This window comes from Mytilus galloprovincialis, chromosome 3 (assembly GCF_965363235.1).
Source record: "Mytilus galloprovincialis chromosome 3, xbMytGall1.hap1.1, whole genome shotgun sequence".
Classification (NCBI taxonomy): domain Eukaryota; kingdom Metazoa; phylum Mollusca; class Bivalvia; order Mytilida; family Mytilidae; genus Mytilus; species Mytilus galloprovincialis.
Genome location: NC_134840.1, coordinates 59954268 through 59982140, shown reverse-complemented (window position 1 = coordinate 59982140; position 27873 = coordinate 59954268). Strand labels below are relative to the sequence as shown.

Below are 27873 nucleotides of genomic sequence, written 5' to 3'. Positions count from 1 at the left end.
GTCACAACGTGATAATTTAACCACGATGCAATAAATTATGATAATAACCCATAATTAGAATTTACATGTTGGGTAATGCATGTAAACCAAGACACAAACTGTGTATCGTTCCCTTTGTTAGTTCTTGTGATTTTGTAGGGAAACACATCAACTATAAGAGGAAAAACACCACAACAATTGAAGCACTGAATTGCAATAAAAAAAAAACCCAGAAACAACTGGACTATTTGATAGACACTGCCATATTCCTTACTTAGTACAGGACATTTTCAGAAAAAAAGATGGGTTATAATCCTGGTACCTTTGATAACTATTTACACTACTAGGTCGATGTCACTGCGACGTTTCATCCCCGAGGGTACCACCAGTCCAGTAGTCAACACTTCGGTGTTGACATGAATATCAATAATGAGGTCATTTTTATAAATTTCCTGTTTACAAAACTTTGAATTTTTCGAAAAACTAAGGATTTTCTTATCCCAGGCATAGATTACCTTAACTGTATTTGGCACAACTTTTTGGAATTTTGGATACTCAATGCTCTTCAACTTCGTACTTGTTTGGCTTTATAAATATTTAGATATGAGCGTCACTGATGAGTCTTATGTAGACGAAACGCGCCTCTGGCGTACTAAATTATAATCCTGGTACCTTTGATAACTATTGAACATAGAGTGAAACTAAAGGTACTGTGAGCAAGTTCACAAAGGTGATATCCATCCAATCGCCTTCCAACTCGTGAAAAATCCCCAAATCTTCCATTTTAACAATTTGACTGTAACCAAATTTCTTTATATATTATGCGTTTCACTTGTGTGCAGTATCAATGAAATCCGTTCAGGCAATTGAGAGGAGTTGCCCTTACACGATCTTTTGACAGACAGACATACAGAGAGACAGGGTGATTTCTTTATACAACCACACTATGTTTGTACAGAAATAAAAACCTTCATAATTTTGTACCTCAGCACGTAGTTTTATATCCATACTTCATACGCGCCTTAAGGTAAATGGGTTGTTACACAAATATGCATGTGGAAAAAAAGTACCTGGTACCTCACGAATATTGATAAAAAGTACTTGCTTCAGATTGACTGAAAAAAAAATATTCTTGCTTGGTTTGCACGTAATGAAAAATATTGCTTGATATAAAATTCTAGCCCCAATCCCCAATTGAGAAGTCAAATTGTCTGTGCCATATTAATGAGTTTTGCTTTCATTGAATAGATACGCGAGACAAAGGTCAATATCAATGAAAAGGGAGCAATACGATACTTATTCATGAATTGTTAACACCTTATATTTACGTATTTAAATATTTGCATACGATTGTACAAAGTATAATATATTAAAGCGAGTGCATTAATTATGGCTGTTGAATCGCCGACTTATGTGTAGGAATGATCTATTTTAACAAAGGAAATATTGTACTATACACGTAAGTGCTAAGTTGATATACAATAATCAAAAGGCTGTGCAAGACACACAAATACTAGTCAGGTCCATGATAGAAATTGTTATATACTACTTTGGAACGAACGAATCGAAAAAAGTTAAGTTTAAAGAACAATTTTTTCTTTCTTCATTTCATAAAATATTTACTTTTTAAATAACTATTTATCAAATGTTATAATATAAACCGCCGTCCAGAATCGGTATTATTCTAAAATAAATCCAAAATTAGTGACAATGTGCAAAATTAAAAATATAGTTTAAAACTATTAATAATTGACGATTCTAGGTCATCGTTAGTAAGGGATTATTTACCTGTAAATGTGACCTTGTTTAAAAGTACAGCATGCGTCACAATATTTTATCTAATTAATTGGTATTCTTATATATTGCTTTGCTTTATCTATTTTCATGATTTACACAAATCTGTTTATAAGTGCGAGGTTTTGCTAGCCACAAAACCAGGTTCAACCCATCATTTTTTTCTTAAAATGTCCTGTACCAAGTCAGGAAAATGGCAGTTGTTATCTTATAGTTCGTTTCTGTGTGTGTTGCATTGTCGTTTGTGTTTTGTTTACCTCAGTGTTTGTGGTTTCGTTTTTTCCTTTTATAGTTGATGGGTTTCCCTCGGATTTAGTTTATAACATGGATTTGTTTTTGTCTCAACCGATTTATGACTTTCGAACAATAGTATACTACTGTTGCCTTTGTTTATGTAATATCTTGAGTTTTTAAAAATTATATCTGAAATTGATAAATATATATACATACATACATATATACTATTAAGACGGTAGCCGAAAATGACATGACAGTTCATTTAAGGGCATCTTAAATTAACTGTCATTTTCGGCTACCGTTAGCATCAAGTCAAATTGGTTAAATTTTACCGCGATTCGTCAAAATATCCTTATCGCCAGAGGTGTCAAATAATTATCGTTACTGTTATTTTTGAGATTTTGATTCGATGGATATACAGAAATACTGTGAAACTGTTCACCCGCGTTTTTCTTTGATACAAATTCTATCAAAACTATTGATTGTTCAACCCTTCATACCACCATTCCTGATGTCAGATTGAAAAATCAAACGACAGAAATAATTCAATATTCTTCCAATATACAAATGGTAGAATACGCTATGAATCTATTGCTTTGGAATACCATACGTCATATTTTGTTAATAGTGAACAAAAAATTAATACATCCTAAATTGAGGAACAAGTGATCAGTATGCTGGAGTTTCATATTGACAACTTTTTCAACAAATTGTCGACATTCCGATGGGAACGGACTGTGCTCCTCCCCTTGCTAAACTCGTCTTATTTTCATGTATGTCGGTGTTCCTTCAGACATATGTCAAAAACAAGAAGATCAAAGAAGCAAGATCAAAGAAGCAAGATCATTTAATTTCACATTCAGATATATTGATGATTTTCTGTCTATTTTCAATCCAAACCTTTCTGATCCATTAATGTATCCTCCAGAACTAGAAATTAAAGAAACAATAGACACACTTACCCCGGTCTCATTTTAAGACTTGTACCTCAAATTTTTGATAAACGGTCATCTCAGTATCAGAATATATGTCAAAAGACGAATAATCAATTTCCCTCTACATTCTAGGTACTGACGTTGTTTGTCATCTTCATTAAATGTGATAGTTTTCTTTTAATTTGTCCTTATATATTTTTAATCTTTTTTGTTTAGTATCCTTTTTGTCGTGGCTCCTTATTCATTCATGCCTCCATTGCGTTATTGTGCGTAAGGATTTTTTTTTGTATTCTTGTGATTCATTTTTGCCTATGTGTTTTGTCTATAAAGTTTTTACATGAATAGAAAAAGATAGTACAGCATATTTCCATACAAAAGCAGTTAAAAGATATCAATTTGATGATCAAATAGTTATCAAAGGTACCACTATTATAATTTAATACGCCAGACACGTGTTTCGGCTGCATAAGACTCATCAGTGACGCTCGGATCAAAACAGTTTTAAAGCCAAACAAGTACAAAATTGAAGAGCTTTGAGGACCCGAAATTCAAAAAAAAAAATGTGCCAAATACGGCTAAGGTAATCTATTCCTAGGATATAAAAATCCTTAGTTTTTTCAACAGGAAATTTATTAAAATGACAATATAATTGATATTCATGTCAACACAGAAGTGCTGACTACTGGGCTGGTGATACCCTCGAAACTTAGAATCAATTGAGATTTCAATCCAAATCATTAACTATAAAATTATAATAGTTCTACCCTACTGTCGCCACATACATATGAAAATACTAAAACTTATACATGTACACGGTTGTTTGAACATCTGACCACTTGCATAACTGATAAGATAATAAATCAATCGTTGTTGAATATATATCAAAGTTAAACGAGATAGGACTATTAAACATTTCTTTATACAACTGAAATATGATAATTCTGGTAATTTCTAGTTTAGAATATTTAATAAGTCATTTATTACTTTCATCTTGTTCTCTAGTTCGTAAGCCTTTGATTTCTGACCTCAATTTTTAACCTCAGATTTGACAAAGGACAATGAACTGGTTTTACAGTGTTAGATAATTTGATCGGTAAGTTTTTCACTCATTATCATTTAAGCAAAAGTTTAATCATTTGTAGGGAAATTTGAATATTTTAAGTTTTTAAACAACAGAAAACATGCCATATATATGAATGTAGTTATGATATCATTAATGCTAAGACAGCACAAAATGCGTAAGTAAGTCGTTGTGCTATTGGTAAATGATTCGTAACAATTAACTAAAAACCAATGTAGAAGGACAATATTTGTTTCAATCTTCGAATCTTTGAAATTATTCAATTATTTATTTTGTCTGTACGTTCGATAGCCTACATGTTTTGTCCGCAATAATCACAAGTAGAAAATCATTTTCGATAGAACTCGTAGAAAATCATCCGCACATAAGTGTGTTTGGTATACGATCGACATATATGCCACCGACCTCTTATAGATTTTTGTCTATCTGAGAGATATAACCTAAATAAAAATATTAGGTTAAACTTTAAAGTTTAATTAAAGCCGACACAGATGCACTATTCATTTTCCTATCTTAAATTAACAAAAGAAGGTTTGTGGTAAAAATAAAAATAAAAAAACCTACCGAACTCAAAACAGACAATCCGTAATCAAATGGCATTATCAAAAGCTCAAACGCATCAAACGAATGGATAACAACTGTCATATATCTGACTTGGTACAAACATTTTCTTAAATAGAAAATGGTGGATAAAACCAAATTTTATAGCTAGCTAAACCCCTAAATTGTATGACAATTCCATCATATAGACACCGATTTATGAACAAAACAAACAGACATGTAAACATGTCAGAAAATAGGGGTACATCAGTCAACATTGTACTATTATCTTAATCACTATAAAACAAACAAATGTGTAACAGAGAAACACAAAAGGGCATGTAGACAAAGCACATTTGAAAAAATGAGAGACAAGAATACAGAAATTTTACAGACAGTGTCGATAAAGGGATAACCGCTACAATAGATGGGTTTAGACTTCTTTCAAACAGGTCAATCACCGCTGACGAGGTTTGACGTTTTCTTATTATAGAATGATAATCGATCCAAATAATACCAGTCAGAAAGCTCCGTAGTGAGACAAAATGATTCAGAAATACAGCGATCAGCGGAACAAAGATTTGGATCAGGGTTGGGCTTGGGTAATTATGATTGCTGCAACGGGAACCATTATGATTAACGCAATACTCCTTTATGCCACTGGAGTCCTACATGTCGCCCTTCTGGAGAAATTTGAAGAAGACAACGCCTACACATCATTGATTGGATCAATATACAGCTGTCTTTACTCATTTGCAGGTATTGTTAAAGCAATAATAAACTTATCAAAAACGAACAAATGCACTAGCAAGCAAGCAAACAAAACTTGAACCAAACAAAGCAACCAAATCATACGACTTTCTTACTCAAAATTGCTTCTTGTATATTTTTCTTTAAATACGATCTTGAAAAAAAGTTTTAAAAATATGACTCTTTTTGTGCAAATCCATATATGGTCAATTTTCTTGAAAGAGTTGTAACCTTAGTTGTAGCTCAATAACATTATTTGAAAGTGACCGTTTACTTTTGCTTTTTGCAGTTTGATAAATTCAATTGGGTCTTCCTTTTAACCTTGCTGGAGTATATAAAGTATATACCTCTATTGATTTGAAATCGACTACAATTAGTACAAAGGAGTAGGTCCAGTAAGACCGCTTTTTGGCCCCAAATTATAGCAGTTTTAAAAAATTGTTAAAATGTAAACTTTGGTGAAGTTGAAATCATCCCTTCGTAAATTTTACGGACGCCATCAAGAGTTGGTTGACCGTTATGGAATAACCGTTTCACAAATTATATCGGATATGTTCCTTACGTCGTAACTACATTCCCCTTCCCTTTCTTGAATGTGACCTACCGAATTAGACTATTTACCGGATTTGTTATAACATAAGCAACACGACGGGTGCCACATGTGGAGCAGGATCTGCTTACCCTTCCGGAGAACATGAAATCACCCCTAGTTTTCGGTGGGGTTCGTGTTGATTATTCTTTGTTTTTCTGTGTTGTGTTCTGTGTTCTATTGGTTGTCTGTTTGTCTTCTTTCATTTTTAGCCAGGCGTTGTCAGTTTGTTTTCGATTTGTGAGTTTAACTGTCTCTTTGGTATCTTTAGTCCCTCTTTTAGTTATTTATTGGAAAGCAGAATGCTTCTGCTACATAAACATGGGCTTTTTTTAACAATACAATGCACATATATCGGGTACTAGCATCATTAAGTCTAAATAAATTACTGAAATCTTCACAATTTTAGCATATAAGTTAAATTTTAGACGGTTTCCGTCTTAAATGAAAGTGGCCGCATTTGTGTTCATTCTTGATATTGAAATGTAAGTTGTATTTGATCATAACACATAATATAAGGTTGAGGATAATACACAACATATATAAGGGTTGATGATGAACACGGATGCGGTCACTTTTATCTTTGACAAAAACTATCTGAAAAGTGGCATTTTTGGTATAATTGATAGATGATTCATATTTAAGCTTGAATCGGAGCGTATTTAATGACTAAATCAGTTAAAATCTTTCACATAAACTAATTGAATCAACTGAAATAGAAATTTAAGTGTTTAAAAAGTGTCAAAAATATTTCGTCAGATGAACCTGAAATTTGAGGCCAAAATCGGCCCTTATCGGACCTACTCCTTTTACCTTTTCATTTATTCTAAAGGTTAGTTGAAAAAAACGAAGACTTTTCTACTTCAAAAAAGGCGTAATTTATCATTTATGAATTTGCCCCATAGAAATTCGTTATAACTTGATTTAATTGTATACAGGTCCTTTTTCCAGCATCGTAATAAATGCATTCAGCTGTCGAGTGGCCGTGATGTTTGGAGGAGTTGTAATATTGGTCGGATTTGGACTGAGTTTTTTTGCTGCTGTCAATCTCAACTATTTACTTGTAACGTATGGATGTGTTGCTGGTAAGTAAGCATAAATTGCCTAATAGAATCATTTTCATAACAGCGTAGGTAAGACCAATTACTTGGCGCACTCAATTATCAATTAACTGTGTTAAATTAGGTGAACGTTCGTCTGTAACGCACACTTGTCATGTCGTACTAGTTATAGATATCTAAACTGTGGGGTCGCCAAAGGTTATAAATAAAAAGAATACTAACAACTAGCACAGAAATAAAGCCAAAAATGGTGTACAGTGGTTTGTTTGATTGTCTTGTTTTTAAGTCATGGCGGTGTCAGTTTATTTTTGACTTATGTGTTTGAATGTCCCTTTGGTATTTGTCTCTTGACAAATTATACAAAAACTAAGTTTTCAACTCAGGCAAAGTTTGTCATTGATGGACATGGCTATTTTCTTGAGTTCTTTTTTATTTATATAGCTCTTCAATTGTTTTGGTTCTCTTAAATCATTGGGCTTAAAACTATGTGGTTTTGAGTATTCCTGGTGAAAATAAATCAAGGAAAACACTTCGGAAGCATTAAATTTGTATAACGTGTTGGTTTTTTTTTTTTTTTTTTGCATTTTCAAATTTCTCTCTAATACTACATGCACATGTTTGCTTGACATCTTACCATAATATTTCTATTTTTAAACATCTGAAAACAACTTCCCCAATCAATTCACACTTTGTCTTGTAATCTTTTGATCAGCATTTCCTTGTAGGCAGTACCATTATTTGCAGTTTTCCCCTATTTTAATCTCCGTTTAGAAAAATAATTATAAAAAGAATTAAAAACCAATTGTTCAGAGAACAATTGAAGGTCTTTCCACCAGTTAATCTATTTTAATATTAAAATATAAAAAATCAGTCTAAAATGTCAGTTCATATGGCTTTATGATGTATAGATATGAATTTAAAGCAAAGGTCAAAATCTAGAACGTCAAATTAACCTATGACCTTGACCTCAATTTCAAGGTCACAAACTGAGGATCTCAAATCAAAAGACCCTAGGTCTCTAATATGTATGGTTAATAAGTTATATCACTTTACACATAATTTAAGATATGATAGGGGCGAAAACTCCCATTCATTGTTTACGCACCCTTTCAACTAAAATTATTTAGTTACCACATGTCGCAACTAACAATTTATACAAAATAATTTGTCCATATCTTATAAGATAATGAAAATGAGTGAAAATAAGACAAATTCAAAAATTAGAATATGACCTTGACCTTTGACCTTGACCTATTTTTCATTTTTTTGGACCAAGGACCTCAAATCAAAAGATCCTAGGTCTCTATCACTTATGGTGTTCCAGTTTAAAATACATTTCAAAATTTCAAATACAAAAGGGGAAATAACTCTCATATGGAGCGTTCATATTGCTTCGGTTGAAATTGGACAAATCATGCGAAGGATATAAAGAGCAATTCTATAAAATAAATTTGTCGTAATCTTTTACGGTTGCGAAGGAGTCGTGGACACAAAAAAAAAACAGTGTTTGGGGAGATAACTCCTACAAAGAAAAGTATTCGGTTACGCAGGGTAAATTTCAAAAGTGCATAAACTGTTCGACATCATATACCAAATATCTAAGCGACATATTGCGAAACAAATGTTTATCGCAAGAACAAAATTTGGCGGAAGAAAAAAAAAATAATCAGAAGAAAAACAATAGGTCTTTCCACAGAAAAGTGGAAAGACCTAATTATACAATATGATATCTCTTAGTTAATGGGTTCCTTTCGTTTTGATATAACTTGTTACAAGAATGTTTTCTTATAAACTTATATATGTTTTATAGGCATTGGCGTTGGTCTAAGTACGATTCCAGCCATAACTGTTATTGTTTATTTTTTCAACAAAAAGTATGGTGTTGCAATCGGTATAGTAATGAGTGGAGCAGGTATTGGCACATTTATTACAGGTCCATTGGTGCAATATCTCATCATGGAATATGGACTTCAAGGTACTTTTCTTCTCTTGGCTGGACTCGGAGGAAATGTTATCGTCATGGGTGCTTTGATGTTTACTTCTGACTTAGAACATAAACATAAAAGAGAAGCAAAGTTGAATTACAGCAAAGAAGCAACAACTAAACGACATTGCTGTATGAATTGTGATATACAAAACATTCTTCATTTTGACATTTTTTTAGATAAAACTTTTATGTGTTGTTGTGTTCAGTATTGCCTATGGATTATGGCTTTTTCTATACTTATGCTCCATTTGATAAATTACGCAATAATTCAGGGAACTACAAATGAAGCAGCTGCATTTCTGATGGTATACGTTGGTATAGGATCGACAATCGGAAGGCTTATATCAGGTCTTTCAGTCGGTTATAATGGTTTAGATCCAGTGTTATTAAATTTTGGATGTAATGGCATACTAGCCTTAGCAACTGCATGCTTTCCCTTTTATTCAGACAAATATTTAGGACAAGTTATATTTGCTGTTATATTTGGATTATACTCTGGAGGCTTGAGCACAATGATTAGCCCTTTGTGTATGGATTTACTCGGGGCTGAAAAGGTTGCTAGTGGAATCGGTACTTTATTTTTCATTGGTGGAGTTGGATATCTTGCAGGACCGCCAGTAGCTGGTATGTATATAATCATCATAGTTATAATCAATTAGATTAATTATAAAGAAATAGGATTCAACTCGACCCGGAAAATTTTGACTATTATTTTTTTACTAAGCTCTTAATCTGTTTCTATTTTTTTACATCATTATTTTTCATTTCATGATTCAGCTTTGAGAGTTTTCGATGAAGGTGAATCCAGAAAAGCGCTTCGGACGCATTAACATTTAAAAATAGTTGTTTTAATTTTTAGGTAAAATAAAATCCGGAAGAATGTTGTTTATTGCATCAATCTCTGATATAAACATCGATAAACTATTGTCCAATTTACTATATATGGTAGAATAAGATATAACTATAGTGAAAGGGTATTGGACGTAGACCTTTTAAAATAAACGTAACTATCAATCTCTTTACAGGTGTGATTTTAGACTACAGAGGAGAATACAAAGAAAGCCTATATTTATGTGGTAAACATTTAAGTTTATTTTTTTATTTTAGTTTATACTGTCACAATTGTCCCATAATGTTCATCGATCTGTGTGAGAAAAATATTTCTCTTCCACATAGAACACTAGTGATTGGTCGAAAACTCATTTATGACGTCAAATTTTCTAAATTTCTACTGAAAATGATGTAGTCAACTATAGATATAGGAAGATGTGATGTGAGTGCCAATGAGACAACTCTCCATCCAAATAACAATTTAAAAAAAGTAAACCATTATAGGTCAATGTACGGCCTCCAACACGGAGCCTTGGCTCACACCGAACAACAAGCTATAAAGGGCCCCAAAATTACTAGTGTAAAACCATTCAAACGGGAAAACCAACGGTCTAATCTATATAAAATTAAAAAAAAACGAGAAACGAGAAACACGTATAAATTACATAAAAAAACGACAACTACTGTACATCAGATTCCTGACTTAGGACATATTTCACATGGCCATAAAAGAGGGAGGTTTGGCATGCCACAAAACCAGGTTCAACCCACCATTTTTTCATTTAAAAAAAATGTCCTGTACCAAGTCAGGAATATGGCCATTGTTATATTATAGTTCGTTTCTGTGTGTGTTACATTTTAACGTTGTGTTTCCGTTGTGTCGTTTGTTATCTCTTATTTTTTAGTGTGAATTCACATTACTATAAGACGTGTCACGTTACTTATCTATCCCCAATTCATGTATTTGGTTTTGATGTTATATTTGTTATTCTCAAAGGATTTTGTCTAATGCTTAGTCTGTTACTGTGTGTGTGTGTGTGTGTGTGTGTGTGTGTGTGTGTGTGTGTTACATTTTAATGTTGTGTCGTTGTTCTCGTATATTTAATGTGTTTCCCTCAGTTTTAGTTTGTTACCCCGATTTTATTTTTTGTCCATGGATTTATGAGTTTTGAACAGCGGTATACTACTGTTGCCTTTATTTAGGACAGGTGCAAACATTTGCAGCGGAATTAAACGTTTTAATGGATCCAAACCATCTCCTTTTTTTCTGAAACAATAGCATAAAATCACAACATAGAAAAACACACGGTAAAATAGCAATTGGCAGGCTTAACTCAACCAAAAAACGTATATGCCTGATGACCCAACATATAAGGGTGCAACTGAAAACCTATAAAAGGAAGGATACACTTTGTTAAGATATCGTTAAAAAAATATTACAGAAACATATTCCATCACTTTATCTCGTACATTATTATATTTCTCCTATCTCAACAGTTAGATTTTAAATATTTAACTGTTTCAAAAATGTGGGAACGGAACTGTACGGTTTGGTAATGTTTTGGTCATTCGGGAGACTGTCAAGCGGGACTCCTACATTTGCAACAATAACAAATTGCCTAATGGAAAGTTTGATGAACTCAAATAGATACTAAATAACGTTTATGCTTCAAGTTTTGGTAATCAAAATATTCTATATGTAAATATAAACCAATAAGCCAGGTGAGCTAATAAAAACGACATATGCATCTAAACGTTTTCCTTAAAATAGTGGGCTCCGAGTAAATCGATCAAAACTGTCATGGAGCAGCGATCAAAAATGTTAAATAAACATCGAAAACCCATCGCTACTACAAGAATTTTTACATGTACCTTTTCTGATATGTAGTATTGCCTGACTGAAAGTTTAAAAGTCATTGTCTCAGTACAAAGCCAAATATATGCATTTTCTCAATGTCATATATATTGATTGACTGTATATAATGTATTTAATGAATTTGGCTAAGGAAAGCTCCAAGTGATTGTACAGGAAAGCTCCGAGTGATTGTACAGTAAACTTGCTTACTCAGAGCCCCACCATCTTAAGGAAAACGTTTGGATGCATATGTCGTTTTTATTAGCTCACCTGGTCCGAACGGCCAAGTGAGCTTTTCTCACCACTTGGCGTCCGTTGTCGTTAACTTTTACAAAAATCTTCTCCTCTAAAACTACTGTGCCAAATTTAACCAAACTTGGCCACAATTATTATTGGGGTATCTAGTTTTAAAAAATTGTCCGTTGACCTGGCCAACCAACCAAGACGGCCGCCATGGCTAAAAATAGAACAAAGGGGAAAATGCAGTTTTTGGCTTATAACTCAAAACCCAAAGCATTTAGAGCAAATCTGACATAGGTAAAATTGTTTATCAGGTCAAGATCTATCTGCCCTGAAATTTTGTAGATGAATCGGACAACCCGTTGTTAGTTGCTGTCCCTGAATTGGTAATTTTAAGGAAGTTTTGCTGTTTTTGGTTATTATATTCAATATTATTATAGATATAGATAAACTGTAAACAGCAATAATGTTCAGCAAAGTAAGATTTACAAATAAGTCAACATGACCAAAATGGTCAGTTGACCCATTTAGGAGTTATTGTCCATTATAGTCAATTTTTAACCATTTTTCGTAAATCTTAGTAATCTTTTAGAAAAATCTTCTCCTCTGAAACTACTGGGCCGAATTAAAACAAACTTGGTCATAATCATCATTGGGGTATCTAGTTTAAAAAAATGTGTCTGGTAACTCGACCAACCAACCAAGATGGCCGCCATGGCTAAAAATAGAACATAGGGGTTAAATGCATTTTTTTGGCTTATAACTAAAAAACCAAAGCATTTAGAGCAAATCTGACAGGAAGTGACATTGTTTATCAGGTAAAGATCTATCTGCCCTGAAATTTTCAGATAAATCGGATAACCAATTGTTAGGTTGCTGCCCCTGAATTGGTAATTTTAAGGAAATTTTGCTGTTTTTGGTTATAATTACCTTGAATACTATTAAAGATAGAGATAAACTGTAAACAGCAATAATGTACAGCAAAGTAAGACCTAAAAATAAGTCAACACGACCAAAATGGTCAATTGACCCCCTAAGGAGCTATTGCCCTTCATAGTAATTTTTTAACAATTTTCATACATTACTGAGACAAGTTCGTTATAGATAGAGATAATTGTAAGCAGCAAGAATTTTAAGTAAGATCTAAAAACACATCACCATCACCAAAACACAATTTTGTCATGAATCCATCTGTGTTCTTTTTTACCAAGGTGAGCGACACAGGCACTTTAGAGCCTCTAGTTATTTTATTGGTTTTTATTTACATATAGAATGTTTTGATTACGAAAACTTGAAGCATAAACGTTATTTATTATCTATCTGAGTTCATCAAACTTTCCATTAGGCAACTTGTTATTGTTGCAAATGTCGGAGCCCCGCTTGACAGTCTCCCGAATGACCAAAACATTACCAAACCGTACAGTTCCGTTCCCCCACTGAGGTCTCGAGTGGCGAAATATCGTAACACATTTGATGCAGTGATTGACTCAAAATTATAGTATAACAAATTGCATTCTTATTATTTATTAGAAAACTTTATTAGTATACAAACAGAACCAAGATTAATGCACTGACTAAGGGGATTCGACTTCGGCTTACTATCATACTCTTGACGCAGGTTGATACTCTTACAAACGAGATTCTCGTGCTTACTTCTGTTATGATTATGTAGTAATACATATGCGAATTAAGGCAAATAACGAAAGTCTATTGTTCATTCTTCTATTGGTTTTAATTTACTGTAATGTCATATAGTTTGATTTTGTTTTTATATCTCGAAGAAGGACAATCGCGGGCCATTAGGTTGAGAAATCATAACATTATTATAGACGATACACGCGATTTATCTATAATCTGTAAGAGAAAAGTCAACACCCTAAAGGTCTTAAGTTCATAATTTAAATAAGCAATAAAAACATTAAATTAGTTTTTATGTGAATAACAGCATGGATTAAGCTGAACATATAATCAGTTTACGTTTTTTTACTTCTCCCTAGGAACCTTTTTCCAAATAGTTACAATCTTATTGTCAATTTTAAGCTTATCATTAATGGGCCGTGCATTAAACATTAGGGTGCAATATTCTCTGATAAACTTTATATCACCACAAGATTCTTGATATTTGTAAAAAACGGAAATGTAGCATGATTTGAAATGAGTTCAAATGAAAATTGATATCAGCAGTTATATACAGCAGTAATGCTTTCTACAATGAAACGCCAATACCGTAAAGCAGGCTAAAATAACCCGATATGAACAACAGGAAACAATACAATTGACGGCTTAATTACTACAAAAAAATTACAATATATATATGTTGTGTACAAGATGTAAGTTTGTACAAATTATAATTTGTACAGGGTCTTTGTACAAGTTATAAGTTTTTTGACACCTACCTTCTTGCAACAGGTGATACAGGTTTAACTTATAAAATGTACCACTGTAATGTTTTAAATTCAAAAAAATATACGTCAACCTAACATTTAGTGCTATTCTCCTTGCCTTCAAACTGGAAATGAGGATACCTGAATGGTTTAAATTCTAATTTTTTTTTTTCCTTATACCATATTCATATCTATACAAAATCTTTGTGAGGTCTTATTATAATTTTGTATCAATGCTCAGTATTAGACTGTATCATGAAGTTGTGAAAAAATGACAGAAATATGCAGAGCAAAAGACTATGTGCTTGCATCATCTATTTTTGTTCAGCAGGTCATAAAACACTGATAACTTGTACAAAAATTCTGTACAAATTATAATTTGTACAACATTACAACTTGTACACAACATATATATATATATATATGACAAACATGAACCAGCGAATACTACTTAACCACGGGATCCTGACTTTGGACAGGCGCATTAAGAACCAATAACTTATTGTGTTGCTGCCATTAGTGTAATTTTCTTCCAATTTCATTTAAATTATATGAGTCAATTAAAATTGTTTCATTTATAAACACTGTATCATGTGTACTAAAACAGGAGCATTGGTTTATGTAAAATGCCAATAAAAATACAGTTTTAAAACGGTATTTTTAAAAAAATAATTAGAATAAAATCTTGGGTAATTATATCAATGCATTTATTTTGATAGTGACGAATTACAATCTCTAACAATTTGTCATATTCTTATTTTCCAGGTTGTCTTTTCCTCCTGTCCGCTATTTTTACACTTGTTACAAGTTTATTCAGAACTCCATCTACTGAACATCAGATTACTCTTTCGTTGGACAATTTAAAAGATCCAAATTTTAAAATATTTGATGAAAAATTGTTAAATAATTTGAACGTATCCGTAGAGGTTCTTCCAGTTGAGACAGCAATATGTACTAAGGAAAAAGATGCACATCAATATTATGTTGTTGATGATAAAACAAATGAACAGACCCCTTTAACAACATATTGTGCGACATAATAATTTAGATTAAAATGATGTGAGAAAGTAGTTTTAACTAATATCTATAAGTTTGCAGCATAATTCATAAAAGTAAGCTGTTAGAGTTCTTGTCAACGTACCTTTGTATTGTTGCAGGAAATTGAATAACAACCATAAAAGAGGGACGAAAGATACCAAAGGGGCAGTCAAACTCATAAATCTAAAACAAACTGACAACGCCATGGCTAAAAATGAAAAAGACAAACAAACAACAGCACACATGACACAACATAGAAAACTAAAGAATAAACAACACGAACCCCACCAAAAAACTAGTTGTATGCATGAACATTTAATTTTTGTTCCCTACTTTTATTATGCTGGAGACATTTTTCTTCTGACATTTAAACTCAATTCCAGATGGAACTTAGTATGTTTTTAATCACTATTTCTGTCTTCATATAGGTATTTGTTTGATATTTTACATTTTTTTTATCCAATTATGACAAATTTCACTTGCATGTACATAGCCATTCGAAATGTCAACATGTTCATAGCAAAACGGCGGACGAAATTGTCTACTATATTGACGAAATTTTCAATCAAAAAGTTAATACACCTCAATTTAAATATTTAAATCAAATAAAACAAAAACAAAACGAAAGCGAAAGAGAGGAGTATCGACGTGTTACCTTACAAAAATATTTTGTAGAGAAAAAATCGTGCCACATAAAAAAATCTTACACCTAACTGCGGCCAAGCTTGGCGAGTAAGATTTTTATGCACAGAATTCAGTCTTTTTATAATATAGAAAAATGCTATGGTACTTTAAACGCAAAATGTTCTAATGTAAATTGAAATCAAATAGATTACAATTTAACCATGTTTATGAAGACTCAAGACATGCACGATTTTTTCTCTACAAAATATTTTTGTAAGGTAACACGTCGATACTCCTCGCTTTCGTTTTGTTTTTTGTTTTATTTGTTTTCATTTGGTTGTGGTACAGTACAGCAACAATACGACGAAGTACAAACAAAACAGCCGATTTCTAAGTGCAGAAAATCATAACGAGTTAATAAAAACCTTAATTTAAAACATTTGAAACCTTTGATATGTGCATTAAACAAAAGCACACAAAAATCATTCACCATGATAAGAACATACATACGTTAGTTTTCACTTAATTTATTGCACATTAATAGGAGAACATTCATCTGTACTAAGATCCTGTTGCAGTATATGGTCATTATCAGACGAATTTTGTAGTATATCAACTGCCTTATAACCGTTTTTTAGATTGTGTCTTGATTTTTCGTACAACGATTTCGTGTCAACTCTGTCACTTCTGTCAGCATTTTTTTCAGCAACATCACTGTATTCGCTTATAACGCCTTTCGAATGACATATTGGATTTATTTGCATCGATATGTCAACGTCAGGATGCAGTTCATCATTCAATGCGCTAAATGAAGGACCTCCGAGATTCTCTATTGATACCACAAATATCTCTTTTGTTGGAATTCTCCAGTTGTTTGAGATCAATGTAAAAACTGCTGCCAGGAGAAATAAAATACCTAAAACATATAGAATCAATATGATAAAATTTGTCAGTTACGAAATTTATTTTCTATGAAATAAATGTTTCTTCATTATCTTTCCGTATTATTCATACTGCCAGTGTGATGAAATGTTTCACAGCTAAATTCCATTTCTTTCTGAATGACAACACATGACTGATACACATTCCGCAATATAAAGTTGGAAAAAAACGTGTACACCGTGTTAGAATTTACATACAGCTTGTACGTGTTCAATTTATACGGAAAATCAACAAAATTTGTTCTATTCTAACGTGATCGAATAAGAGTTTTTAGAACAGATATATGTTTACATATTTAAATGCACATTTGTATCGGTAAACACGTTCTCAAATTAATCTCTGAATCCTCATTCCTCCCAAACAAGAACATGGATTTTGCTTTCCAATTAACTAAATACATTTCCGTTTTAGTTATGTTAGATAACAATGACGTTAAATAGTCTTAAATAAATTGGTTGGCGTTTTATTTTTGTTGAAAGTTGAGATTTCAAAGACTGAAATTCCGAAAACTTCATAATTCCTGATTTCTAAAATTATACGTTGTAAATCCATTACATTTATCAAAGTCATTGTTAAAGCTACAAAGGTTCATAGATTCTGAACTGTCATAGCGAAACGCGTCAATTGTTTCCGTCGAAAAATCCACGTAAAAACTATTAAATGAACCTAGGACTATTTCATGGCAATACTACTGAAATATTGTAGGCAACAACGTATAACTTCTGAAGACATTGATTTTGTAAATGATAAATTCAAAAAACATTTTTCACAGATTTTCTTTGAATATTTAGTCGTTTATTTCGTATATTTCATATTTGGTTACAAAATACAGTATTTCTAGATTCTTTCTTTTAGTTTTTCCGGAAATATGGTACACAAATAAATCAAAAATTAAAGTTGTTTATTTTCCTCCTTTTTTCAAATCGCTGGCTGGTGGTACGGTCTAAAAGAACCCAAACAAATTTTAAACATTAAAATGGTTTATTTAATAGTGTCTCAATTATGTTGCATTACATCTCAATACTGATCAAGTTTTTATATTTTCAAGAATCTTTGATACAATTAGTCAAAAACATTTTCAGAACGGATGGGAAAAGATCACTTATAATGTAGTTAAACTATTGTCAACAAACTGAAATACACAGAAATATAGTCACTTACCACACAATACAGAACAGTAGTCACTTACTGCACAAAATAAAACAATAGTCACTTACTACACAATATAAAACAGTAGTCACTTACCGCACAATATAAACCAATAGTCAGTTACCACACAATATAAAACAGTAGTCACTTACAACACAATACAAAACAGTAGTTACTTACCACACAATACAAAACAGTAGTCACTTACTGCACAATACAGAACAGTAGTCACTTACTGCACAAAATAAAACAATAGTCACTTACTACACAATATAAAACAGTAGTCACTTACCGCACAATATAAACCAATAGTCAGTTACCACACAATATAAAACAGTAGTCACTTACAACACAATACAAAACAGTAGTTACTTACCACACAATACAAAACAGTAGTCACTTACCACATAATACAAAAAAGTAGTCTCTTACCGCACAATACAAAACAGTAGTCACTTACCACACAATACAAAACAGAAGTCACTTACCGCACAATATAAAACAATAGTCAATAACCACACAAAACAAAACAGAAGCCACTTACCGCACAATATAAAACAATAGTCAATAACCACACAATACAAAACAGTAGTCACTTACCGCACAATACAAAACAGTAGTCACTTACCGCACAATACAAAACAGTAGTCACTTATCACACAATACAAAACAGTAGTAACTTAAAACACAATACAAAACAGTAGTCAATCATCGCCCAATACAAAACAGTAGTCACTTACCACACAACACAAAACTATCTTCGTATGTTCCACCATTGTCAACGACAAATCCTTAAAAAAAAAGTTTCTTTAAATTGCCGAGAAAAGTTTATAAATCGTGGTTTTAAAAGGATGAAACTTAGATAAATAGAAATTATCATTTCAACTAAAACAAATATTATGTTATTATGTGACAAAAGAACTTGTCCTTGCCCTATGTGCCAAAAGGCATAACAAGGACTAAGTAAGTAAGTAAGTAAGTAAGTATGTGACAAAAGAAAACCACATACATATGTCCCGAGTTCAAATGAGTGCGTTTTATGATAGAAAATACTCCTTAAACAAAGCAAACAAGCTAAATAAATGTGCAGCCGCCATGCAAGTTTCGGCGTTTAAATTTTTTTTAACTGCATTACTAACCTGCAATTGGAGGACCTATGATATATCCAACCCCACTGATGAAATACATTGTTCCTATTCCACTGGACACCTTAGATACACCAATAAGTTCCATGCATAGTGGGTTGATCATTGATGTCAAACAACCAGAATAGAAACCAAAGAGTAGGGCGAAAATTGTTTGACCTTGGAATGTACCGGAATATAAAGGAAATAGTATTGTCAACAACCCAACGATTCCATTAAATCCAAAATTAAGCAAAACTGGATCTAGACCATTATGTCCAACTGAAAGCCCTGTTATGATTCTACCGAAGAAGCCACTAATTCCCATGTATGTTATTAGTAAGGCCGCATTTTCTTTTCTGGAGCCTTGCAAAACTGCATAATTTGTTAAATGCAAAAGCAAAATGGAGAATGGAATACTCCACAGAAGATACTGAAAACTGCAAAACATAAATGATTTATCTGATAAAATGTCAAAATGTAGGAGATTCTTGAAAGTGTATAATATATTGCTATTGCTCTTTGAAGTCATCCTGTCCATATCACGTTTCCTTTTCAAGTCATTCTTGTGTCTGTTTTCAAGGTCGGAGGGTCGCATTAGTGTTCCAATTACGATCTGATTACTGGAAAGAGCACCTAATACAAGAAAAGCACCCTGAAGTCCATACTGATTTATTAATGCTTGTAATAAAGGACCTGCAATAAACATGCCAATTCCTGCACCGCTCACTACAACAGCTAATGCTAGTCCACGTTTCAGATGGAAGAAATATCCAATCACTACAAGTGGAGGCGTTGAACATAAACCCAAACCTGTCCCTGAAAAAGAGATGGATGTTTTTAAAGTGACAACAACTACATATAATACTAGAGGAACAAATTTGATGATTTTCAAGCAAAAAACTGAAACTGATATAATTTAGGTTGTACCAAAAGTTCTCTCATTTCGCTCAAACTGAAACAGGTATAAGTTTGATTGTACCGAAAGTTCTCGCCTTTGTCTGTTCTACTTGCGTGTACAAACTTTATTCAAGTTTATTTGCAAATGTGCTTTCTATTCATGTTTGAATTTCAAATTATCCCAAAGGAGAAAATTGAGCAATTCATTGTGTAAATATACTTAAAAAAGTTGGTTAAGTTATAACGGTCACTGTAGATTAATTATATTAAATGTCAATACAACATTTCAAGCCTCAAGTTAAACACTTTACAAGTTCGTTATGCAACTTTTCTTCGGACATATCGAATACACAAATAATCCAATTGATATATGGATTAAACTTTATCCAGTTACTGATAATTAAGGCCGCATTTCTTTCTAACCAAACTTTTGTAAACTTTGTGTCGCATTTGTTGTTGTTTTCTAAACGCTACAAAAGTAGAAACAAATACATCGTTTAATAAGTCTTTATTGACCATGTTTGAACTTTCAATAATGCATGCAGTAGCACATGTTGTTGGTAAACAGACTTTTTACAAACGTAGAAACAAATACTTCGTTTAATCAGGTAAAAGTAAGAAACAAATGTAGCGTTTGTACTAACAAACGACAAACGACAAACTGCAGACGCATTTTTAGCGTTTGCATAGTTTTTCAAAGTTTGTATAAATTTTGCAAACGTATGTTTAAAAGAAATGATCAAAATATGTGCGCGCTTAGCCGTTTGTATTTGAAAGAAATGCACTCTAAATAAGACATCAAACAAAATAAGTGATGACCATGTAGATTAAATAGCGATCAGTTGGGTGTTTCCAACAACAATAATGTGAGGAGAAAAGAAGGAAATTTAACAAAAAATTATCAAACCTTTTAGCAAAAGTATTCTACAAATAACTTAAATGAGCCTCAGTTTATTGCTAACGAAAGTACTATATAAACCTGTTTCGTCCAACGTTAAGCACTTCTGTGTTGCGGCAAGTTAAACTATATTAGAAACTTCGTTTCTATTCTTCACAGCCAAAACAGTCCTATCCAAAGCCGAACAACGGCAAAGTTACAGGTCCGTCTAAAGACTTACACGAGACAAATATAGTCCTGATATGATTCTGCTCTAACCCACGGCTCCAACCCATACAGTTTAAAAAGGGTAACATACGTCAGATCTTCTTGTACTTATCATTTGACAGTTTTTATATATGCACGTAATCGAGATGTGCTCAGTACTATAGTGATATCTAAATTTCAAGACCATTCCATAAAAACGCATTTATCAAATTTGAATCGTAAACAAAATCAAAATGTACAAAATATACTTTTTCATCGTTTTAAATGTTGGCATGAACTTACCAAATACTAAAACGTGAGACATAGTCTAGTGAACCAAAAAAGATTTCTAAACTAAACATAAATGCTAATATATAAAAAATTTCGAACTTCAAGCTAATTTTGTATAATTTGTATACCTGCTATAATTCCATAAGTTATTAGTATGTAATTCAAATTGTGAGAAGTGAAAAAGCTTGAGACAAATCCAATGAACATTACAATGCCTCCAACTATCATCGTTATTCGACAACTATAAATATTTATGAGCATACTGGCTAATGGTCCTAAAATAGAAAGCAGTTCGTTTACGTATAAAAAGATATATATTAAGAGTAACTTAGCGGTATACTATTTATTTATGTTAATCAATATATTGTTAAAATGGTAACGTACAGATTTGAAACACTTATTGGCGATATTTGGTATAGCAGACGTTACTATTAATAAGTTTTAAGTTCAAACACACGTATAAAAATTGCGGTTTATATATATATAAACAAGTCTAAATTGAAAACTACGTTCAAACTTATGAACCTATGATTGCGTTGGATAAAAACCGCAATTTTTATACGTATGCATGTAAAACAAATTTCGTTGTGTAAGGGTCTAAACACAGCACAAACACCATTTTCCAAAAGACCAAAAAAGTGAAAAAGTATATTTAAACAAAACGCATTTGACTAACAGGTCGAACAACTGATATTCTTTAACCCTGCTGACTGCCATTAGCGATTCCCCAAATAAAATTGATCACAAGATGTAACAAAATGGATCTTAATATAACTTTAATACTAAAAAGAAAACAATTAATTAGTGGCTAAATAAAGGCAACAGTAGTATACCGTTGTACAAAACTCATAAATCTATGGACAAAAAACAAAATCGGGGTAACAAACTAAAACTGATTGAAACGCATTAAATATTAGAAGAGAACAACGACACAACATTAAAATGTAACACACACAGCAACGGACTAAGCATTAGACAAAATCCGATGAGAATAACCAATATAACATCAAAACCAAATACATGAATTTGGGATACAAAAGTACCGTGACACGTCTTATAGTAATGTCAATTCACACTCAAATATATAGGAGAAAACAAACGACACAACGGAAACACAACGTAAAAATGTTACACACATATGTTATGCCACAAACATAAGGTGTTAATATTTTTTTGTACACCAGATCCGGATTTCGACAATAAATGGCTCTTCAGTGATGTTAGGGATCGAAACGGTATTTGGAAGGCCATATATATATATATATATATACTACTTGCAGTGTTGAATTGTATTAGACTGCGACGGCACTTTAAGCATTTTTATTTCAAATGTTATAAAACAACTTGCTACCAGTGTTCTTGAAGATTTCCCTACAATTTTTTTTATAAAAAACATCGGTATTAGTAAAATTTGGCAGATCAGTGACAATTTTCAGTAATTTAATCGTATTAACAGTTCTTCAGTTATCATAGACTTTACTGGCATAATCAAATATCAGTATTTTCTCTAATTTTTTTGTACACCAGATCCGGATTTCGACAATAAATGGCTCTTCAGTGATCGAAATGGTATTTGGAAGGCCATATATATATACTACTTGCAGTGTTCAATTGTATTAGACTGCGACGGCACTTTGAGCATTTTTATTTCAAATGTTATAAAACAACTTGCTACCAGTGTTCTTGAAGATTTCCCTACAATTTTTTTATAAAAAACATCGGTATTAGTAAAATTTGGCAGATCAGTGACAATTTTCAGTAATTTAGTCGTATTAACAGTTCTCCAGTTATCATAGACTTTACTGGCATAATCAAATATCAGTATTTTCTCTAAATTTGACTTGTTATTACAATATTTCAAATTATGTAAGAAAGTCTTTATCGGTGTCCTATTGTCTATATCACTCTGCTCAGCTCTTGATAAAATTGTAAATCCCGGCTTTGTGACGTCAAATACGTTCACCTGGCCATAATAATATTTGACCTGGACATATTTGCGACGTCATAATGTTCGATCCGACATTGATAAGTTTGACCTGAACTTATCAAGTCATCTTCCGGTTGTTGGTGAAACTAAGTAAACACTTCCAAAATACGCAAAAAAAGCACTTTTTTACAAACTTTAAGGTTAGCAAGAAGCTTACTAAAACAGGTTATCTGCATATTGATATTGTAAAATTTCTGCTGCTCGATACAATATGAACGCTTTTTAATCTCGTTCACTGAGCTCACTCGACAAAAATCTACATATCGTGACTCGCAGCTGATTCTTCACAATATCAACATGGAGACAATCTGATAATCTGTACAGATATACCTGATATAACATCAAATGAAATAACCATTTCCTGTTGTTATAGAGGTAACGCATAAGTGTCTATGATTAATATTGACTGCAAGGCATATCGGTTTAGTTCAATGTAACTGTTAGGTCCGGAATTTTGAAGCGAATGATCCAACCAATGCATAATGTCCTTCAATTCAGAAAAAAATATGATTCGGCAAATTTAGAAATGTCTTAACATTAAAACTTGATGTATGTAAATTTTATATATTATAAGCACTAATGATTAAGTATGAAGTACCTATGAGAGAGAGGAGACTTGTAAATATAGAACCAATGAGAGCTGTGTATGCATTATCTTCTTCAAACCTCTGGAGTAGAGCCACATGGACAACACCAGCCCCGTAGATAAGTAATCCGTTTATGATACCAGCAACACATGCTGCTACCATAATCACCCACGCCCATCCTTGGTCTAAATCTTTGTTTTTCTCTACGTTGTATTTGGAATTCATTACAGCTACAAGAATAAGAGAAAAATTAAGTCATGATAAACACAAACTTATAGCAACAGTCGTTTGGAAGACTCAGTTTTCATTTACACACCATGCACAAGCCGACACGTTCAGTGTGGCAGATATTTCAGGCTCAAGACGGTCACATTCATTTATTAATAAAAGACATTTTGTAAGCAGACTGGAATTATTTTAGGTTTAGGCAGCGAGTAGATTATAACAAAGTTCATTTCTTCGACCTCATGTAAAATTGATTTACTGTTTACTTTCGCCTCTCATGTTTTGTAAACTGTCATTTATTTTTCAACCCGAACAAGGCATATGCATTGTCAAAGGGTGCCCTTTAATTGTTCAAGTCTTTGGTCAGTTAACTTGGGCTGGATAATTGTATAATTTTCAATCATATTCTACATTAAAAAAAAATTAACAATATGTTTCGGCATAACACATGCAACGGCAGTACCTTTCCAGTAACTATTTATGTGTTGCATCTTAATATGAATTGTAACACTTTATAGTGACTGGAAAGGGTAGGAAAAAAATCATCAGATGAGAACATGTAGAAGACATCTGGAAACAGCACCAGCTCATAATAGATAGAAACTCAGATTTTGATAGGTCCCCTTCAAGCTAAAACATGTTTATCTCTTGTGAAATAATATATAAAATATGGTAACACTGTACATAGTGAATAAATAACGATATCAGTACGTGTTTTACTCTATGGTCTTGTTATTAGTCCTCGGCCATCTGTTTTGGCCTTTACCTTCGTGTCAGGACCAATAACAAGGCCAATAGAAATACTCATTCCCTTTGAAAGGGGCAAAAAAAAAACGTTGACAGAAATGTTCCTCGTAAATTGAGTGTTGTAAAATTCCAAATTTTCGGCAAGAAGGAAATGAATGCACGGCTGGTGCAAAAAATGCATATTCGCTTTAACTAATCATTCCATAGTTGCAAACCAAAATTAAGCCATTCCCCTTGATAGAAGTCAAAGCAAAATGACGAAATATTATACTGTAACGAAAACCGAGCTGCCAAGACTTGGTAAAATGCTATAAGAATCCGTATGCACTTTGGTATGGTTGGTTCCTCTGGTAACGTAACACCTCGGATAAATAAAGATAGATTGGGGTATAGGTTTTTGGTCTCTGAAAGTGTGTGAATTTGAATAATGGTAACCCTCCGCATTCCCATTTGAATGAATAATATATATAAACAAGTCTAAATTGAAAACTACGTTCAAACCTATGATTGCGTTGGATAAAAACCGCAATTTTTATACGTGTGCATGTAAAACAAATTTCGTTGTAGAAGGGTCTAAAAACAGCACAAACAACATTTTCCAAAACACCAAAAAAGTGAAAAAGTATATTTAAACAAAATGCATTTGACTAACAGGTCGAACAACTGATGTTCTTTAACCCTGCTGACTGCCATTGTCGATTGCCAAATAAAATTGATCACAAGATTTAACAATATGGATCTTAATATAAATTTAATACTAAACAAAAACATTTTTTAACTTGTGGCCACGATGTTATGCCACAAAAAATACGGTGTCAATATTTTTTTGTACACCAGATCCGGATTTCGACAATAAATGTCTCTTCAGTGATGTGAGGAATCGAAACGGTATTTGGAAGGCCATATAAAAAGTACCCTCATTTTTAGATAGACTCTTAAATTTGAAGAGTCAAAGGGTGAACGGATCATATAAACCAGAGAGAAAATGTGATACAAGCCCAAACGAAATAATATTGTATACTTATTGACTGGGTATGAGTGGAATAGTAAGTCTATTGTCCCCGGGGTGCAACTATTGCCCTGAGGCGTAGCCGAGGGCAATATTTGTATCCAAGGGGACAATAAACTTACTATTCCACGAATATCCAGTCAGTAAGTGTTTTATTATACCATAAGAGACATCAGCCAATAAATGTCGGGACTAAATCAACTATCAGTTGAAAAGCAGGTCACGGCTTGACCCCAAGTCTATCAGCAACAATAGAATCACGTGACCATGAAAATTCAGTAAAACTACGGATGAGTCAAACCTCATATTTACTCACTACATACCACTGTCATAATTAAAACTTATTGATCCAAATAATCTTAAATATACATAGTCATAACTCGTCAAAACACATCAAATCAAAGTCCTTTATTCTTTATTTTATGTTCAAAATTGAAGTTTGTGTGAAAATTGTTAAGTCTCCTGATCGAAAAATCAAAATATAACTTAAAATGATGGGCTGAATTTAAATTTAATGAAGCATCTCGTTAAGACAAACACTCGATATGAGTATCTAGCCAATTGAATTTTTAATAAGCAAACGTCAAGTTATTTCGACACAAAGCGGCGATTTTTTGCCGATTTGTGCAAGGAGTTGTCTCCCCTTGATATCACAAGTCAAAGATAAAAATCCAGCAAAATGAATAAAAAGCAGTTTACTTTACCAAAAAAACGTAGAAAATAAATGAAATTCGATTTACAACATTGTTATTACATTATAAAGAAGAAATACTTCCCTGCTTTTCAGAGATGGATTAAATGTAAAATTTAAAAGACAAAATATGAGTAAAATTTAAGAAATTTAAACATAATTACATTTTTTTTTAGCTTTTTGATATAAATTAGCTCTGGCAGATAAAATTTACTTTGCAATGTTTATAAAGGCTTATATATGGAATCACTTCTTGTAGAATTATAGTAAAACTAATCGCCGTATTTGAATATCAAAAAATAAGACAACGCGTGACCGAACGACGTATGGATTAAACGAGTGCGCAGCACGAGTTTAATCCATAGCGGCGTTCGGTCACAAGTTGTCTTATTTTTGATATTCAAATACGGCGATTAGTTATACTTTTTATTACATTTCAAATGGCTTTTTTATGAAATTAATGTAGAAAATGTAAGGGACTATATGTTTTTCCTACGCATTTACAATTTGTTTTGATCCGACGTTATCGACGTCTTGACAACGCCTATTGTTGTATGACGTCAGAGAGTGAAATAACCACGTTTATTTCACATGTGAAATTATCGGTTTTTATTTAACTGGGAAATCAATGTAATTTATTGCAACCAATGTAATAATTTCTTTTAAAACACTTCCAATAATGTTTAATGCAATAAAACATATGTTATACAATTTGAATAATCTTAGTCTGAAAATGAAAATAATAAATAATACTGATCATTCTTATTTTGTATTCTATAAAGCGGGACCAAGAGTCAGACAATAAGTTTCTTCAAAGTGAAAAAGCCTTTCAACTCAAGCCTTTGTTTCTTAGTTAAACATTACAGTACTGCCTAGAAAATATCCTAATATTACAGAAAATGGATAAGTCTTATACCAAAAATTTTGACAGAAATTTCTATCAAAAATAATACTGTAAGTGAAAGTGACATAACTTTAAATTTTAAAATCATTATTATCAACAAATTCAATTGTAAGGATAGCTAGCACAGCTATTAGCACTTGCCTAATTTCTCAGTGTATTTTATTTAGGTTGACAGTAAACATTTTGAGAGAAAAATGGAGCTTCAGCTGCTTTACAAATTTATAAACAAAGTATTGTAGTTTGACCTGAAAAATTGGAATTTTATCTCAGAAATGAAATAAAAGTTGTTGGGACAAATCTTGTGCATT

The 27873-nt window shown here is 32.4% G+C and overlaps 2 protein-coding genes across 5 annotated transcripts; one reads left to right on the top strand and one right to left on the bottom strand.

The window, feature by feature from the left end:
- Nucleotides 1–1367: 1367 nt before the first annotated feature.
- Nucleotides 1368–15334, top strand: LOC143068499 (monocarboxylate transporter 12-like). 4 transcript variants are annotated; one of them, XM_076242609.1, is made up of 7 exons: nucleotides 1368–1438; nucleotides 3948–4038; nucleotides 5060–5325; nucleotides 6857–6990; nucleotides 8777–9577; nucleotides 9979–10029; nucleotides 15029–15334. In XM_076242609.1, exons 4-7 carry the CDS (start codon nucleotides 6894–6896, stop codon nucleotides 15301–15303), a joined length of 1224 nt encoding a protein of 407 aa, XP_076098724.1. In that variant the 5' UTR covers nucleotides 1368–1438; nucleotides 3948–4038; nucleotides 5060–5325; nucleotides 6857–6893; the 3' UTR covers nucleotides 15304–15334. The 4 variants fall into 4 exon arrangements, with proteins under 4 accessions (XP_076098724.1, XP_076098720.1, XP_076098722.1 ...); XM_076242605.1 differs by having other exon boundaries at nucleotides 6844–6990; XM_076242607.1 differs by lacking the exon at nucleotides 6857–6990.
- A 952-nt stretch (nucleotides 15335–16286) lies between these two features.
- On the bottom strand, nucleotides 16287–24215 carry LOC143068498 (monocarboxylate transporter 12-like). Its single transcript, XM_076242604.1, has 5 exons — nucleotides 24001–24215; nucleotides 21544–21690; nucleotides 19156–19959; nucleotides 18757–18807; nucleotides 16287–16841 (listed from the first exon to the last, which is right to left on the bottom strand). The coding sequence occupies exons 1-5, from the start codon at nucleotides 24212–24214 to the stop codon at nucleotides 16453–16455; spliced, it is 1605 nt and encodes a 534-aa protein (XP_076098719.1). The 5' UTR covers nucleotide 24215; the 3' UTR covers nucleotides 16287–16452.
- Between the last annotated feature and the right edge of the window lie 3658 nt (nucleotides 24216–27873).